We start from the raw sequence: 15,972 nt of genomic DNA, 5'->3' as shown, positions 1-15,972 counted from the left end.
AGAAGGAATCAGAGGTTGTAATTTTTAAATGGTTGTATAGTAAAGTCAAATGACTGTCCTAGGAAAATATGTTCATGGGGAGAGGGGAAATGAAACCTACAACAACAATTTCAAATTAAGGTGAACAGAGCTGCTCTGTCTTAGGAGTAGGAAAAAATATCTAACTATTCTAAATATAGCTTAGCCTTTGGCATAATGAAGTAGGTACAGCATTTCCCTCTTCTTCACTTTTCCAAAAGGTCAAATTATGTTAACAATAATACTGGTTAAAAATAGGCCAGGCATGGTGGCTTACGCCCGTAATCCCAGCACTTTGGGAGGCTGAGGTGGGTGGATCACCTGAGGTCAGGAGTTCGAGACCAGCCTGGCTAGCATGGCGAAACCCCGTCTCTACTAAAAATACAAAAATTAGCTGGGCGTGGCGGCGTGCACTTGTAATCCTAGCTACTAGGGAGGCTGAGGCAGGAGAATCGCTTGAACCTGGGAGGCGGAGGTTGCAATGAACCGGGATCACACCACTGCACTCCAGCCTGGGCAACAGAGTAAGACTCCATCTCAAAAAAAAAAAAAAAAAAAAATTACTCCTTGTTTCCTTTTCAAAAGTTAAAATGTGGCCGGGCGCGGTGGCTCAAGCCTGTAATCCCAGCACTCTGGGAGGCCGAGGCGGGTGGATCACGAGGTCAGGAGATCGAGACTATCCTGGCTAACATGGTGAAACCCCGTCTCTACTAAAAATACAAAAAACTAGCCGGGCGTGGTGGCGGGCGCCTGTAGTCTCAGCTACTTGGGAGGCTGAGGCGGGAGAATGGTGTGAACCCGGGAGGCAGAGCTTGCAGTGAGCCGAGATCACGCCACTGCACTCCAGCCTGGGAGCACAGCGAGACTCCGTCTCAAAAAAAAAAAAACAAAAAAAACACCAAAAGTTAAAATGTGTACATGATTCGTTATTATGTGCTAGTCATTAAGCTAATATTTTACATGCATCATTTCATTTAATTCTCTCGAAAACCCCATGAGTCTGGTATTATCCCCCTATTACAGATGAGAAATCAAAGTTGGTATGTTTTCATTTGCTTGATAAATTTGTAATTTGCTACAGAATTAATTTCAACTTTTTACAAAGATGTTTTTCCCCCCTGTGATGTTTACAATATCACAAAGTACCTACTATTCTTTCCTCATCTCCCCTTATTAAAATCTGCAAATGCTTGTTCCTTTTATTCCAGATATCTATATTAGTTTCTACTCCTTAGCCCAACTCTCAATAACATTTAGTATGGTGTAGACAAGCACCTTCCCCTGACCTACAATATAATTATGTCCTTTTTAGGACTGGACAGCCTATGCCTATGGTGTTGGTACCATGTATATATATTTGAGATGGGGTCTCGCTCTTGTCACCCAGGCTGGAGTGCAATGATCTCGGCTCACTGCAACCTCTGGCTCCCAGGTTCAAGTGATTCTCCTGCCTCAGCCTCCCGAGTAGCTGAGATTACAGGTGCCTGCCACCATGCCCGGCTAACTTTTGTATTTTTAGTAGAGACGGGGTTTCATCATGTTGGCTAGGCTGGTCTCAAACTCCTGACCTCCGGCGATCTGCCTGCCTCAGCCTCCCAAAGTGTTGGGATTATAGGCGTGAGCCACTGCGCCTGGCCGGTGTTGGTACTATTTACCTAGGATTTGTCTAAAAGACTGCCTTTGCTTTTTCGTTGACAAAATAAATTTTTTTTCACCTAGAAACTGGGAGCCCTTCAAAGGCAGGGAAAGGAAACTGAAATATTCAATTGTGTGCACTTAGTGCCTTTTAGGCAGGCAGAATCAGCAGAATGTAATGGGTACTATATTCAGGAAGACCTGAGTTTAAATCCTGTCTGTATGATTTGGGCAATTTACTTATCCTCTCTGAGCCTCTTTTTTTTTTTCATCTGTAACACCTACCTCACAAGGTTGTTGTGGGGATTAAATGAAATAATGCATGAATACCTACCACAATGTGGCAAGCAATGTGTAAGTGCTCAATAAATTGTGCCTATTATTACTGGTATTATAAATGTTTGTTAGATGACATGAAAAGTCATTTGGTATACATGACTATGAAGGTTTATTAAAAAGAAAAAGAAAAAGACCCTTGGAGGAAAAGCGTGCAGTTCTTCCAGTAGAAGCAGGGCACTATCTCCAGAGTAAAACTTTCTCTGAGCTCCTTTCGAAAGAAACGGAGAAAGAGCAATTATAGCAGCTGAAATTCTACAAGTCTGTAATTTAAGTTACATAAATTCTTTGCTGACCTCCAAGTCAATATCCACTATTTAGTATCTCTGAAAACAACTTTTAACTCTTCAATGCCACAAACGCAAATTTTAAGATACTTGTTATAGAAGATGAACTACAGAGCTCAAAGGAGTGCCTTTTTCTTTATGAGCCTCTCTGACAGGGCAGAGACTAGGTGAGTCCAGGGCTTGTCAACCTTGGCACCACTGACATTTTGGGCTGGATAATCCTTTGTTGTGGGTGCTGTCCTTTACACTGAAGGATGTTTAGTGGCATTCTTGGCCTCTAACCACATGCCAGTAACACCCCCAACCCCCAACTTGTAAAGCCCCAAAATGTCTCCAGACAGTGAATGACAAATTTTGCCCCTGGTTGAGAACAACTACACTAAAGAAAGCATAACCTTTGAACCAATTCTGATGACTACTGCTTTTGGGAAACTGACTGGGTATGCTGATCTTTAACAGTCAAAGTAGTAGGTTGGGACTATAGAAATTTCTTATAGAATGGGGTGAAAGATGGGCACATGCAGAATGACAAACACAGACATCTTAGAAAACAGGAAGGGGAACAAAGCACAAAGACATTGTTGAATAGAGAAATCAATGAATCTAAGACATCAAATAAGAAATTAATGGGTCTGACCAGGTGTTGGGAAGCTCAGGATGCCAACTTACAGTCAGTGAGCAGTGTACTAAAAGTACTGGTTGTAAAGAGAACAGCTGAGCAGGTCAGAGGGCACCAACCTTGGAAGGTAGGAGATTGTGGTGCCACCACTGTCACTGGTTTGGTCATCGGAGCAGATGAGAAGGGGTCCTCAGGTGTGCTGAAGGCATTGGTGATCTGTGAGCACAGGGAGCTGATGCTCTCTGCCTCCCCTTCTACCTCTGGCACTGCAAGGCAAACAGAAAATGGCTCCAGACACAAAAACGGAATAATTCTGAAATTTGACAGTATGATGCAAGCTGGCATTTTATACAGTATCTCTTGTTTATGGAAAAAAAGGCTCAATTAACTGTATGGCGGGGCTACAAAACCAGTTTCAAAAAATTTACTGGCCACAATTTCATTGGCTTTTCAGATGGGAAAGTATAAAATATCAACAATTAATGTACTAAGGCACATCTTCCTCTCTTATTTCTTCATTTCCTCCTCTTATAACACTGTTGGGAATCTGTCCTTTTTGTGCCAAGATGTTTAGCTAGCCAGATCTTTCTAGAAGACATATGCAACCTGTATGCCTTCCAACGTGTTCTCAAGGCTGTGATCTGAATTAGGTTCTGGAGCCTTTAGTAATTCTGTCAGGAAAATGGGTTAAAGTCTGGGACACTAGTGGATGCTCAGTGCTTTTCTCTGTAACAACTATGATAATGTCATCAATCTCATTTTTCTCCAAAGTCTCTAGTACTTAGCATATGATCTATGATAACATGAAAAAGTGAGCAGAGGTGTAGGACGCTAGGGCCTTTAATCTTAATACAGACTCTAGGATACTTTTGTATCACTAAGGAAGCTAATTATGTGTGCTAAAGCTCTGTTTGCTCATCTGTAAAGAGAATAATAGTTTTTATTCCCTGTCTGCCCTAGAAGGAGACTGAGCTCAAATGAGGTACCTGAGCTGAGAGCTGAAAAGACCCTCTGTAATCATCTAGTCCAACTATTCTTTAGGCCTAGTTTCATCTGTCAGATGAACTTAACTCTGTACTTTTATACCATCAGTAGGAATGGCCTATTGAGACAGCTTCCTCATATTCTGTTATAGCAATGGCTTGACATGTCTCAGAGCGAGGTAAAATAGAGCCCAACAAAACCACTGACCAGATCTAATACTTTAGCTACAGATTTTATGATGAGGATAGACCTATAGGGGCTGGCATAGCTGTACAGAGGCCACACAAAGGCCTGTGGGACAGTTCTGAAAGGTAATGAATATTTGTGAACAAGTCCACTGTCTGTGATGAACAACAGATCTTAGATGTACACGAGACACCTGTCTAGAGTTTCCTCCCTATGGAGCCAACCAGCCAGAAGGACAATGAGCACATATCCATTTCTTCTGCTGGTAATGCTATGTGTTTCTAAGGCCTCTTTAATTAATTCCCTGCTGGGTCCCAAATGGCAGAATAAGAATAGAAACTTGAGACCCTTGATGTTTGGAAGCAGGCTGGCTGAGAGGCAGTGAATGCCCTTACATCGAGACAAACCACAAATCTTGAAGCTTGGGCTAGAAATTCCACAATGGCTCTGATGCCTGTTTGTTGAAGAGAAATTATGGATTCACATCCCCCTCCATGGACCTTAGTTTTCCCACTATGGGAAATGACAAAAGATAACAACTATCAACCAACCTCAGGGAAAGAGGAATGCCTAGTTTAATGGGATCAGTGTCTTCATGGAAAGTGATGAGAATGCTTCAGTGCTCGAGTACCCAGTGAGTCAGGTAGATGCTACATTACCTGCATTTTTAATTGGGAAATCAGTCTTCCTCTGCATAGTGGAAGGCAACTCATTAATGCGTAGGGATAGTTGGCGTTTAAAGGGTGACATCTTCTGGCTAAGAGCAGGAAATCCTCGGAAAGAGCCTTGGCGAGCAAGCTGTTCAATTGGAGCATGCCGGCGTGGGATGGCATGAGGATTGTTCATCTCCAGAGAGGTCGTGGCATCAGAAGTAGGAGAGGTGGGAGAGGATGGGGATGGAGCAGTGTTGCCAGGGGCCACTGATGAACCAACGACTATCTTTTCTGTTTCAGCTCAAGAAAATAAAGAGAATGAAGACCTTAGCAATGTCTTCAAATAATTTGAGTTTACAGAGCTGACAAATGTGAAAGCCCTCTAGGTCCTTTTACCCATTTCCTTCCCAATGTCTCTTAAAAGGTAAGTTAGAAGTAGGGTTCAGATCCATTTTCCAGACAGATAAAAGGCTTAGTAACATACTATATGTCACACAGCACATCTACTAAGACAGAAATGTTAGATCTTTTATTCTCATTCAGTGATTTATAAATTAAGACTGTGAACAAGATCTTAAAAACTCAGTTCCTATGAATTCCTAATATATGGCCTTTTAAAGAATGATTCATGATTTTCAATGCTTGTGTGTTAGTGGAGGAGAACTTTGGGAACTGCAGCATTAGAAAGGTCTGAATAAGCATAAGTTTAACCATGTATCTTTGATTAGGTGTCAAAGAATGTCATACATAACAGTCTTTATTTATTTATTTACTGTTTGAGATGGAGTTTCGCTCTTTTTGCCCAGGCTGGAGTGCAATGGCATGATCTCGGCTCACTGCAACCTCCACCTCCCAGGTTCAAGTGATTCTCCTGCCTCAGCCTCCCAAGTAGCTGGGATTATAGGTGCATGCCACCACACCCAACTAATTTTGTTTTTTGTTTTTTTTTTGAGATGCAAGCTCCGCCTCCCGGGTTCATGCCATTCTCCTGCCTCAGCCTCCCCAGTAGCTGGGACTACGGGCGCCCACCACCTCGCCCGGCTAGTTTTTTGTATTTTTTAGTAGAGACAGGTTTTCACCGTGTTAGCCAGGATGGTCTCGATCTCCTGACCTCGTGATCCACCCGTCTCGGCCTCCCAAAGTGCTGGGATTACAGGCTTGAGCCACCGCGCCCGGCCCTAATTTTGTATTTGTAATAGACACGAGGTTTCATCATGTTGGTCAGGCTGGTCACAAACTCCTGACTTCAGGTGATGCACCTGCCTCGGCCTCCCAAAGTGCTGGGATTACAAGCGTGAGCCACCACGCCCAACCTAAAGCAGTCTTTAAATCATGCATTTGTGGTTCATTTGAATAAAAGCATGCAGTAGTAAAATTTTGAACTGGATTAAATTTGATTAAATATAAGACTGTGGGTACCAGTCGAGTCCCATTCTGATTGTGACAAATCTCAACCACCAACTCTCACAATCCTTTGTAGATCTTGGGACTCAATCTCTTTGCAGTTGCTGTACATAACAATGAATATTATTTGGTGGTATTAAAGAACATGCTTAATTAGTGAATAGTCTGAAGACCACTAAAGCATATTAAATAACAGTAATATAGGTTAAATTTTCTAGTATAGATAGCATGATTTTCTCCCCCTTTGGCTTCCTGGTGCAAATATTCACAAGAAATGAAAAAAAATCACTATCAATAATTTCATTTCAAATAAAAATATGTATGCTTTTTTTTTGGAGGGGGGTTAAGAATTAGAGCTGTTTGGGTCAGTATTTTAGTCAATGCTGCTATCTAAAAGGGCTGGTTTAAGGCCAGGTGCAGTGGCTCACACCTGTAATTCCAGTACTTTAGGAGGCCAAAGCAGGCAGATCAACTGAGATCAGGAGTTCGAGACCAGCCTGGCCCATCTCTACTAAAAATACAAACATTAGCTGGGTGTGGTGGCATGCACCTGTAATCCCAGCTACTCAGGAGGCTGAGGCAGGAGAATTGCTTGAACCCAGGAGGTGGAGGCTGCAGTCAGTGGAGACTGCGCCATTACATTCCAGCCTGGGCAACAGAACTAGACTCTGTCTCAAAAAAAAAGGAAAAAAAAAACACAAATCAAACCAAAACAACAACAACAAAAGACTAGTTTAGAACTAAAAGGTTATAGTAAAAAAATTATCATATATATATATTTGTTTGTTTTTAAGAGACAGGGTTTTACTGTTACCCAGGCTGGAGGAGTGCAGTGGCATGATCACAGCTCACTGTAACCTTGTACTCCTGGGCTCCAGCAATCCTCTGGTCTGAGCCTCTCAAGCAGCTAGGATTATGGATGTGCGCCACCAAATATGGATAATTAATTTTTTTTTCTTTTTTTAGGGATAGGGTCTATGTTGTCCAGTCTGGTCACAAACTCCTGGCCTCAAGTGATCTTTCCTCCTCAGCCTCCTTAAGTACTGAGATTATAGCTGTGAGCCACTATACCTGGCCTCAAAATTATATTAATGTCTATTAGTTAACCTGAATTGTTTGTGCTTGTCTTGTTGGTTTTAACCCTACTTATATACAAGAATGCAAAAATATTTTCAAGCCCTATCATTTGGTTCTAAAATATACCCATCTCACATTTATAGACTGCCGACTAACTTGAATGTTTGTACAGGCATTTCTGCTGTGATGCCATGTGTACCTAAATAAAACACTCTATAAAATCACACCCTAAATTAAATTAACAGAGCTATGGGAAAAAGAGTTATAGGCTTACCTCTCAAAATCTATAGACTTTTGTGACTAGAAAGCACTAAAAACCAGCAATAATCTCATATAAGCAGTATTACTGTTAAATCTCTCTGCTAGCATCATAGTCTGTGGATGCTTTGCGGCCTTAAGCCCTGGGACCTGTGCTGCTTTCTTTTTTTTTTTTTTTTTTTTTTGAGACTGAGTCTGGCTCTGTCGCCCAGGCTGGAGTGCGGTGGCCGGATCTCAGCTCACTGCAAGCTCCGCCTCCCGGGTTCACGCCATTCTCCTGCCTCAGCCTCCCTAGTAGCTGGGACCACAGGCGCCCGCCACTTCGCCCGGCTAGTTTTTTGTATTTTTTAGTAGAGACGGGGTTTCACCGTGTTAGCCAGGATGGTCTCGATCTCCTGACCTCGTGATCCGCCCGTCTCGGCCTCCCAAAGTGCTGGGATTACAGGCTTGAGCCACCGCGCCCGGCCTGTGCTGCTTTCTTTAAGATGCAGGTACTTGCTTCATTTGCTTCTCATAGAGATCAGATGCATCTGAATTAAAAAGGTATTTCAGGATGGAAGGAAGGGAGTAAGAGATGTCTCTGCAGCTTCTTCAACTGCACTCTGATTCCTCAGATAGCTTACTAGAATGGAGTAAATATTTTTGAAGCCATTAAACTAGCCACTCTAAAGGAAGCAGTTTTTAAGATTTTCAGCTTTGTTATAAGGTTTTATATTGCTAAGGGTTCTCTTTGATTATGAGAAAACTTATCCCTGGTAGCTTCAAAATAATACCTTGTTGGGAAAAACTGCATTCCATAAATACACACTGTAGAACAGATTGTACCTTTCTTGGCATCTTGCATTTGTTTCATGATCTCCTCTCTTTCTGCTTGTTCAGTGGCTGTTGTGACACGGAATGATCCTTCTCTTGTAAAAGTGGTTCGACTAGCATCAAAAGTAGCAGTCACTCCACATTCCTTCTCCCGCTTCTGCTTGCGCTCTAAACAGGCTGCAAAAGCACAGCCTACTGCATGGCTCAACCTTTCACCCTGTAGAGAGCAGGTTTTAAAAGCTTTTCAGAATTACATTACTAACAATTACATAGAAATAAGTCCTTTTTTTTTGTTTTTGAGTCTTGCTGTTACCCAGGCTGGAGTGCAGTGGCGCAGTCTCTGCTCACTGCAATCTCTGCCTCCAGGCTCAAATAATTCTCGTGCCTCAGCCTCCTGAGTAGTTGGGACTATAATCACGCACCACCACACCTGGCTAATTTTTGTATTTTTATTAGAGACGGGGTTTTGCTATGTCGGGCAGGCTGGTCTCCAACTCCTGGCTTCAAGTGGTCTACCTGCTTCAACCTCCCAAAGTGCTGGGATTACAGGCGTGAGCTACCACACTCGGCCCAAATAAGTCTGTTTTTATGAAAGCAAGATGTTGCAAATTCCAACTTAAAATTGTTTTAATATATTCTCATATGCCAAATTAATTTAAATGAATAAATTTTCTTAGGTAGTGCTTATGATGGTTCAATTCACTGTTACAAGCCTTGAAGTAAAGTGATAACCAGCAACCTGCGCTTTTGCAAGCAGCCATGGAGAATTCTTTATCACTTAGGCTCTGTCATGTCAGCCCTGGCCAACAGCTTAGAAGACTCTATGCAAGGTTTCAAGCCTTGACATGCAAGCTTCTAGTTGCCCTTTGGGGAAGGAGAGGGAATATTTACCAGCCATTTCTAAGAAACTACTGGAAAGGCAAGGCATATTTCAGGAGCTTAATGCAGTGTTAGTATGTCTAGGAAAAAAAGGTGCAAACTTAAAACTTCTGATAAACAAATACAATTCCAGTGATTAAAAAGGAATGCGGCTGGGCATGGTGGCTCACATCTGTAATCCCAGCACTTTGGGAGGCCGATGTGGGCAGATCGCTTGAGTCCAGGAGTTTGAGACCAGCCTGGATAATACAGTGAGACCCTGTCTCTATCAAAAAAAAAAAAAAGAAAGAAAATTAGGCCAGGTGGGATGGCTCACACCTGTAATCCCAGCACTTTGGGAGGCCGAGGTGGGTGGATCATGAGGTCAGGAGTTCGAGACCAGCCTGGCCAACACGGCAAAACCCCATCTCTACTAAAAACACAAAAATTAGCCGGGTGTGGTGGCGGGTGCCTGTAATCCCAGCTACTTGGGAGACTGAGACAGGAGAATTGCTTGAAGTTGGGAAGTAGAGGTTGCTGTGAGCTTAGATGGCACCATTGCACTCCAGCCCGGGCAACGAGAGTGAAACTCTGTCTCAAAAAATAAATAAAAATAAAAATAAAGGCCGGGTGCAGTGGCTCAAGCCTGTAATCCCAGCACTTTGGGAGGCTGAGGCGGGCAGATCACCTGAGGTCAGGAGTTCGAGACCAGCCTGACCAACATGGAGAAACCCTGTCTCTACTAAAAATACAAAATTAGTCAGGCATGATGGCGCATGCCTGTAATCCCAGCTACTCGGGAGGCTGAGGCAGGAGAATCACTTGAACTCAACCCGGGAGGTGGAGGTTGCGGTGAGCCAAGATCGTGCCACTGCACTCCAGCCTGGGCAACAGGAGCAAAACTCTGTCTCAAAAAATAATAATAATTAAAAAATAATAATAATAATAAAAAGAAAAGAAAATTAGTCGAGTGTGGTGGTGGTGTGTGTCTGTGGTCCTACTTGGGAGGTGGGAGGATCGCTTAAACCTACAGTAAGCTGTAATTGTGCCACTGCACTCCAGCCCGGGTGACATAGTGAGACCCTGTTTCAAAAAACACTAACAATGAGACAAACGCTTTGCTGTCTCCCCTTTCTGAAACCTCCCTCTAAGCAACCCTCCTCATTTATGGCCCTCAGTGCTTTTAGGTTTTCCCCCATACCTTTCCTATCTTCCTCTAGCTCTCTCTAATTCCCAACTCTACCTCCCAACCAAACATAGGCAAAAGCGAAAGCATGTTTTCATCCACACTGTCTAGTTATAAAAGAATTAAGCAGAGAAAACCGATTTGTGTGTGGGAGGAGTGGAGGACGTATGTATATGAACAAAACACTGCTTTATATAGATACACTGGATTACCCAGAGTCAATTTAATAAATTTAATGGATTATTTTTAGCAGGGTTATCTGTATTTTAAACCATTTTGCTAATTGTGGAATAAAAAATCTAGAGATGGTATAATTGTTGGCATCATTCACAGTGAGAAGAGATATTTGGGAACAGGAAGTCTTTTGTGGTGTTCTCAAAATCACACCACGTAGGCAGCTGCTCCTACACACGGCTCTGAACAAGTCGTTTCACTGGATTTTGCATGACAGTGTTAGTTATCATAAGGACAGGTAGAGGTTTAAAATGCTTTATGTCTCTAAGATTTTACTACTTTTGACTACTTTTTACTCTTTTAAAACTTTTAAACTTTTTAAAAAAACTTTTGACTACTTAAAGACTGACAGAATTACTCTATGAATCCACATGAGTTTCCATCTAACTTCCCAGTAGGACGATATTAGGCCAGATGTTAAAGCATGAAACAGGAGTACTGAAAGATTCTTCGAATGTGTTTGCATTTGAATGCAGTTCTATTATAAGGACAGAGCTACAGGTCAAGGAAGTTTATTCTTTCTCCTAGGCCTAGGGCAGAAGTTGTTGCAGAGTGACCTCATCCCCAACCAACAGCATCATCTGGGAACTTTAAGTGCAAATTCTGAAGTCCCAACCCCAAACTCACTGAATGAAAAACGCTGGAGATGGGGCCCAGCAATCTATGTTTTAAAACAAGTCCTCCAGGTGATTTTGATACAGTAGAACTACTGGCCTAGGAGATTCAAACAGCCTGCCGGGCCATGATTTGACAATAAAATGGTTTTTAAATTAGTATCTGGAAACTCTTGAACTCCAGATTTTTAAAGTGTAGTGATAGCAAAATATACTAAATTTGTAGTTTACTTAGGGTCTGAGAAACAGAGGACAAAAGCATAGTTCAGTTACTTCAACTCATTTTCAAAGCACCTGTGTCAAACCAAGGAAGAACAGCTTAAACATTACTAGCTAAAATTTTTGGAGTAATGTGGGCCAGACCCTATGCTAATTTAGTATTATCCAATTTAGTATTCACAACCACTTTCTCCATTTACAGAAGTATATACCAAGACAGAGAATGTTAAGTAACTTGCCCCAAATCCCACGCTAGTAAGAACCAGAATCAGAACTGAAACCCATATCTGACTCAGAGCCTGAGTTCTTAGCATTTGTTTACACCAGTGTCTCAAAGATCTTTAAACAATTTTGGTCAATTTTTAGAGCATGGCCACTACTTATCGTCCAGATTAAACTTTGGCAAGAGCTTTACTCACCTGTAACCTCTGCCTCCTGGGTTCAAGCAATTCTCGTGCCTTGGCCTCCTGAATAACTGGGATTACAGGCACCCGCACCATGGCCAGCTAATTTTTGTATTTTTAGTAGAGACAGGGTTTCATCATGTTGGCCAGGCTGGTCTTGAACTCCCGACCTCAAGTGATCTGCCCACCTCGACCTCCCAAAGTGCTAGGATTACAGGCATGAGCCACCGTGCCTGGCCTATTTTTGTTTTATTTTTGAGATGGCGTCTTACTCTGTCATCCAGGCTGGAGTTCAGTGGCACAATCTTGGCTCACTGCAACCTCTGCATCCCGGTTCAAGCGATTCTCCTGAGTCAGTCTCCCAAGTAGCTGGGATTACAGGCATGCGCCACCACACCTGGCTAATTTTTGCATTTTTAGTAGAGACAGGGTTTTACCATGTTGGCCAGACTGGTCTTGAACCCTTGACCTCAGGTGATCTGCCCACCTAAGCCTCCCAAAGTGCTGGGATTACAGGTGTGAGCCACCATACCCGGCCAGTATTTCTTTTCTTTTTTTTAAATGGAGTCTTACTCTGTTGCCCAGGATGGAGTCAGTGGCGCAATCTCAGCTCACTGCAACCTCCACCTCCTGGGTTCAAGCAATCCTTCTGCCTCAGCCTCCCGAGTAGCTGGGACTACAGGCATATGCCACCATGCCTGGCTAATTTTTTTGTATTTTTAGTAGAGACGGGGGTTTCACCATATTGGCCAGGCTGGTCTTGAACTCCTGACCTCATGATCTGCCTGCCTCGGCCTCCTGAAGTGCTGGGATTACAGGTGTAAACCACCGTGCCTGGCCAGTATTTCTGTTTTTATAATAGTTGAAAGTATACTCCAACTCAGTTTTTTTTTTTGGAGACAAGGTCTCACTCTGTCACCCAGGCTGGAGTGTAATGGCACGATGACTCACTGTAGCCTCCAACACGTGGTCTCAAGTGATCTGCTCGCCTCAGCCTCCCAAGGCATGTAGCTAGGACTACATGCATGTGCCACCATGCCTGGCTAATTTTTTCTTTAACTTTGTGAAGATGAGGTCTTGCCACATAACCCAGGTTGGTTTCCAACTTGTGGTCTCAAGTGATCCTCCTGCCCTGGCCAAAGTGCTGGGATTATAGGGGTGAGCCATCAGGCCCAGCCAAGTTCTTTCATTTGTAGCAGTCTCTTTGCAAATACATTTTTAATACCATACCCATATGTGTTAGCAAACAAATACATTTAAGAACCCTGAAAATACTTCCAATAATTAAAAGTTTCAAATAAAGTTTAGCAACCACTATCACCAGACCATTTTTATCTTCCTTTAATGATCTTTGGTTTCAGCCAATCATTTTGTTCAGTGAGTTGCAACTCCCGGGGTTACACCAAGAGTGTAAAATATTTGAATAAAAGGAGCTGAAAGTAGGCTAGTTTAGGCACTTCCAAGAGCAGCTGTAGCAGCACAAACTTGTTAAAAATGTAGTAGAAACCGCTTGGCTCAGCAAACCCAGAAAGAGCCCAGCTAACTGAGAATACTCATCATGAAATACATATTTGTTGGACTCACTGTGTCCTTGACAGCCATGAAGCAGTGACAGATCCAGCGACGAGTGGTGCCATCACGACATATGTAAGAAAAGGCTCTATCAAAGTTCCTATCTGGGGCACAGAAAGAAACTTTCTCTATCGTCTGGTCAACTATGAGGTCCTAGAAAATAGGACACACAAAGAAAGAGAAGACTTATGAGGTTATTTGAGCTTCTCAGAACACAGGATGTTCATTTCATGATGCACAATCCATACATCTGATACAACTAGGCTATGGAATAGCTAGATCTGTGTCCAGCAGTTTAAATACTGAGAATTGGACTTAGCAGATATCCTAAGAGGCACTTTACCCAGATACCTCTCTCATCTACATGTTCTAAAGCATATGCTTGTTGATTCTAGTTTTACATCTCTTTCGTGGTAGATTCCACATTCAACAATATATGTAAATCAGTATCTTTAATCCTTTGGGTTTATTTCCAAATATAAGCAAATACATGTAATAGTCATGTTTATGCTACCTTCGTTACACAATGAACACTACACACATACACACACAGTTCTGCGCCTTGCTTTTTTACATTAGATATACCCTATCCAGTGAATTTACTTCAGATACTATATTTTTTCAGGTGTGGAATTTCCATTTGTTTCTTTTTCTTTTTTTTTTTTTTTTTTTGACAGTCTCACTTTGTCACCTGGGCTGGAATGCAGTGGCGCAATCTTGGCTCACTGTAACCTCTGCCTCCAGGGCTCAAGCAATTCTTCTGCCTCAGCCTCCCGAGTAACTGGGACTACAGACATGTGCCACCACACCCGGCTAATTTTTTGTGTTTTTAGTAGAGACAGGTTTCACTGTGTTAGCCAGGATGGTCTCAATCTCCTGACCTCATGATCCACCTGCCTCGGCCTCCCAAAGTGCTGGGATTACAGGTGTGAGCCACCGCGCCCGGCCATTTGTTTCTTTTTCATAGTTTCTATTCTCTGCCAAGATTTCTATCTCTTCATTCAATATGAACATATTTTCTTTCTGTCACTGAGTATAGTTATAATCCCTACTATACACTATTTTCATTTCTGTTAAGGTAGCACTCTACTTCAGTGTGCCATTTTCTGTACTAGTTGTGGTGATGCTATAAATACAAAACAATATAATGACTCAAAGACAAGAGATGTTTATTTCTTGGTCAAATAATGAAGGAGGGTACTTAAAATCTGTTTGCTAATTCCAACATCTGAGTCATCTTGAAGTTGGGTCTTTATTGATTGTTATTTTGATGAGAATAAGTCAGACTTGTCTGTTTTGTTGTATGCTGAGTAACCACATTGTAGACATTGTGAATGTTGTATGTGGAGAGTCTGGATTCCATTATATTCCTTGGAAATGTTACGTTTTTGGTTTTATCAGGTAGCTTATTTGATTATACTCAAATGGAAAACTCTATCTTTTGAACAGCACCTCAGACATCAGGGTGTTTTTGTTCTTTTTTTGAGACTGCCTCGCTCCATCATTCAGGCTGGAGTGCAGTGGCACAATCACTGCTTACTGTAACCTCAACTCCTGGGCTCAAGCGATCCTCCCGCCTCAGCCTCCCAAGTAGGTAGGACTACAGGTGCGTGTCACCATATGTAGGTAATCAAGTATCACTTTTTATATCCTTAGTTGGGCTATTTGGAGTCTGCCTTGAATCTACATGGCTAAAGGGGCAGAGATTAGGGCAGAATTTATGAACAGAATTTGGGACAGAATTATTCCTTTTTGGCTTATTTTCAGGATTCTCTTTTTACTTTCTTTTTTTGAGACAGTCTTGCTCTGTCACCCAAGCTGCTGGAGTGCAATGGCGCAATCTCAGCTTACTGCAACCTCTGCCTTCCAGGTTCAAGTGACTCTCGTGCCTCAGCCTCCCAAGTAGCTGGAACCATAGGCACACAACACCATGCCCAGCCAATTTTTTGTATTTTTAGGAGAGACAGGGCTTTAGCATGTTGGCCAGGCTGGTCTTGAACTACTGGCCTCAAGTGATCCACCCGCCTTGGCCTCCCAAACTGCTGGGATTACAGGTGTGAGCCACCACGCCCAGCCTCTCTTTTTACCTTCTAGTGGCTATTGTTACCTCAAATTCTGTCTTCTGCACTTTAGGAGGCTGAGGCAGGTGGATCACTTGAGGTCAGGAGTTCGAGACCAGCCCGGCCAACACGGTAAAACTCCGTCTCTACCAAAAATACTAAAATTCGCTGGGTGTGCTGGTGGGTGCCTGTAATCCCAACTACTCGGGAGGCTGAGGCAGGAGAATTGCTTGAACCCAGGAGGCAGAGGTTGCAGTGAGCCAAGATCGCACCATTGCACTCCAGCCTGGGCGACAGAGCCAGACCCCATCTCAAAAACAAACAAACAAACAAACACACAAAAAAATTATGTCTTTTGGTTTTTAAGACCAAAAGACTAAGTGCTTCTCACTGAAGTTAGAGCTACCCTATATGGTACAGACTAGGACCTATCCTTAAGCTAGAAGCTGTGAAATGGGAAATCACCCAATACAATTTCCTTCTTCTAAGTGTCAGCTTCTCTCTAGAATCTATCTGTTTGGGTTATTTTCTAGTGTCTTTGAATAATTGGGTTAT

General features: G+C 42.6%; 1 protein-coding gene across 18 annotated transcripts in view; it reads right to left on the bottom strand.

Annotated features, from left to right (window-relative positions):
- NUMB (NUMB endocytic adaptor protein) overlaps window positions 1-15,972 on the bottom strand; it is a 199,167-nt gene that overhangs the window by 4,322 nt on the left and 178,873 nt on the right. For 13 of the 18 annotated variants that reach the window (XM_031668005.1, XM_017961342.3, XM_017961348.3 and 10 more), the window contains 4 exons: window positions 13,370-13,510; window positions 8,283-8,487; window positions 4,725-5,018; window positions 3,015-3,161 (listed from right to left, as the gene is read on the bottom strand). In XM_031668005.1, the coding sequence (XP_031523865.1) occupies window positions 3,015-3,161; window positions 4,725-5,018; window positions 8,283-8,487; window positions 13,370-13,510 (787 nt within the window). Of the gene's footprint in view, window positions 1-2,945; window positions 3,162-4,724; window positions 5,019-8,282; window positions 8,488-13,369; window positions 13,511-15,972 lie in introns of all 18 variants that reach the window. The other 5 variants (XM_017961345.3, XM_017961350.3, XM_017961347.3 and 2 more) reach the window with 2 other exon arrangements.

This window comes from Papio anubis, chromosome 7 (assembly GCF_008728515.1).
Source record: "Papio anubis isolate 15944 chromosome 7, Panubis1.0, whole genome shotgun sequence".
NCBI lineage: Eukaryota > Metazoa > Chordata > Mammalia > Primates > Cercopithecidae > Papio > Papio anubis.
This window is presented reverse-complemented; position numbering and strand designations above follow the sequence as displayed.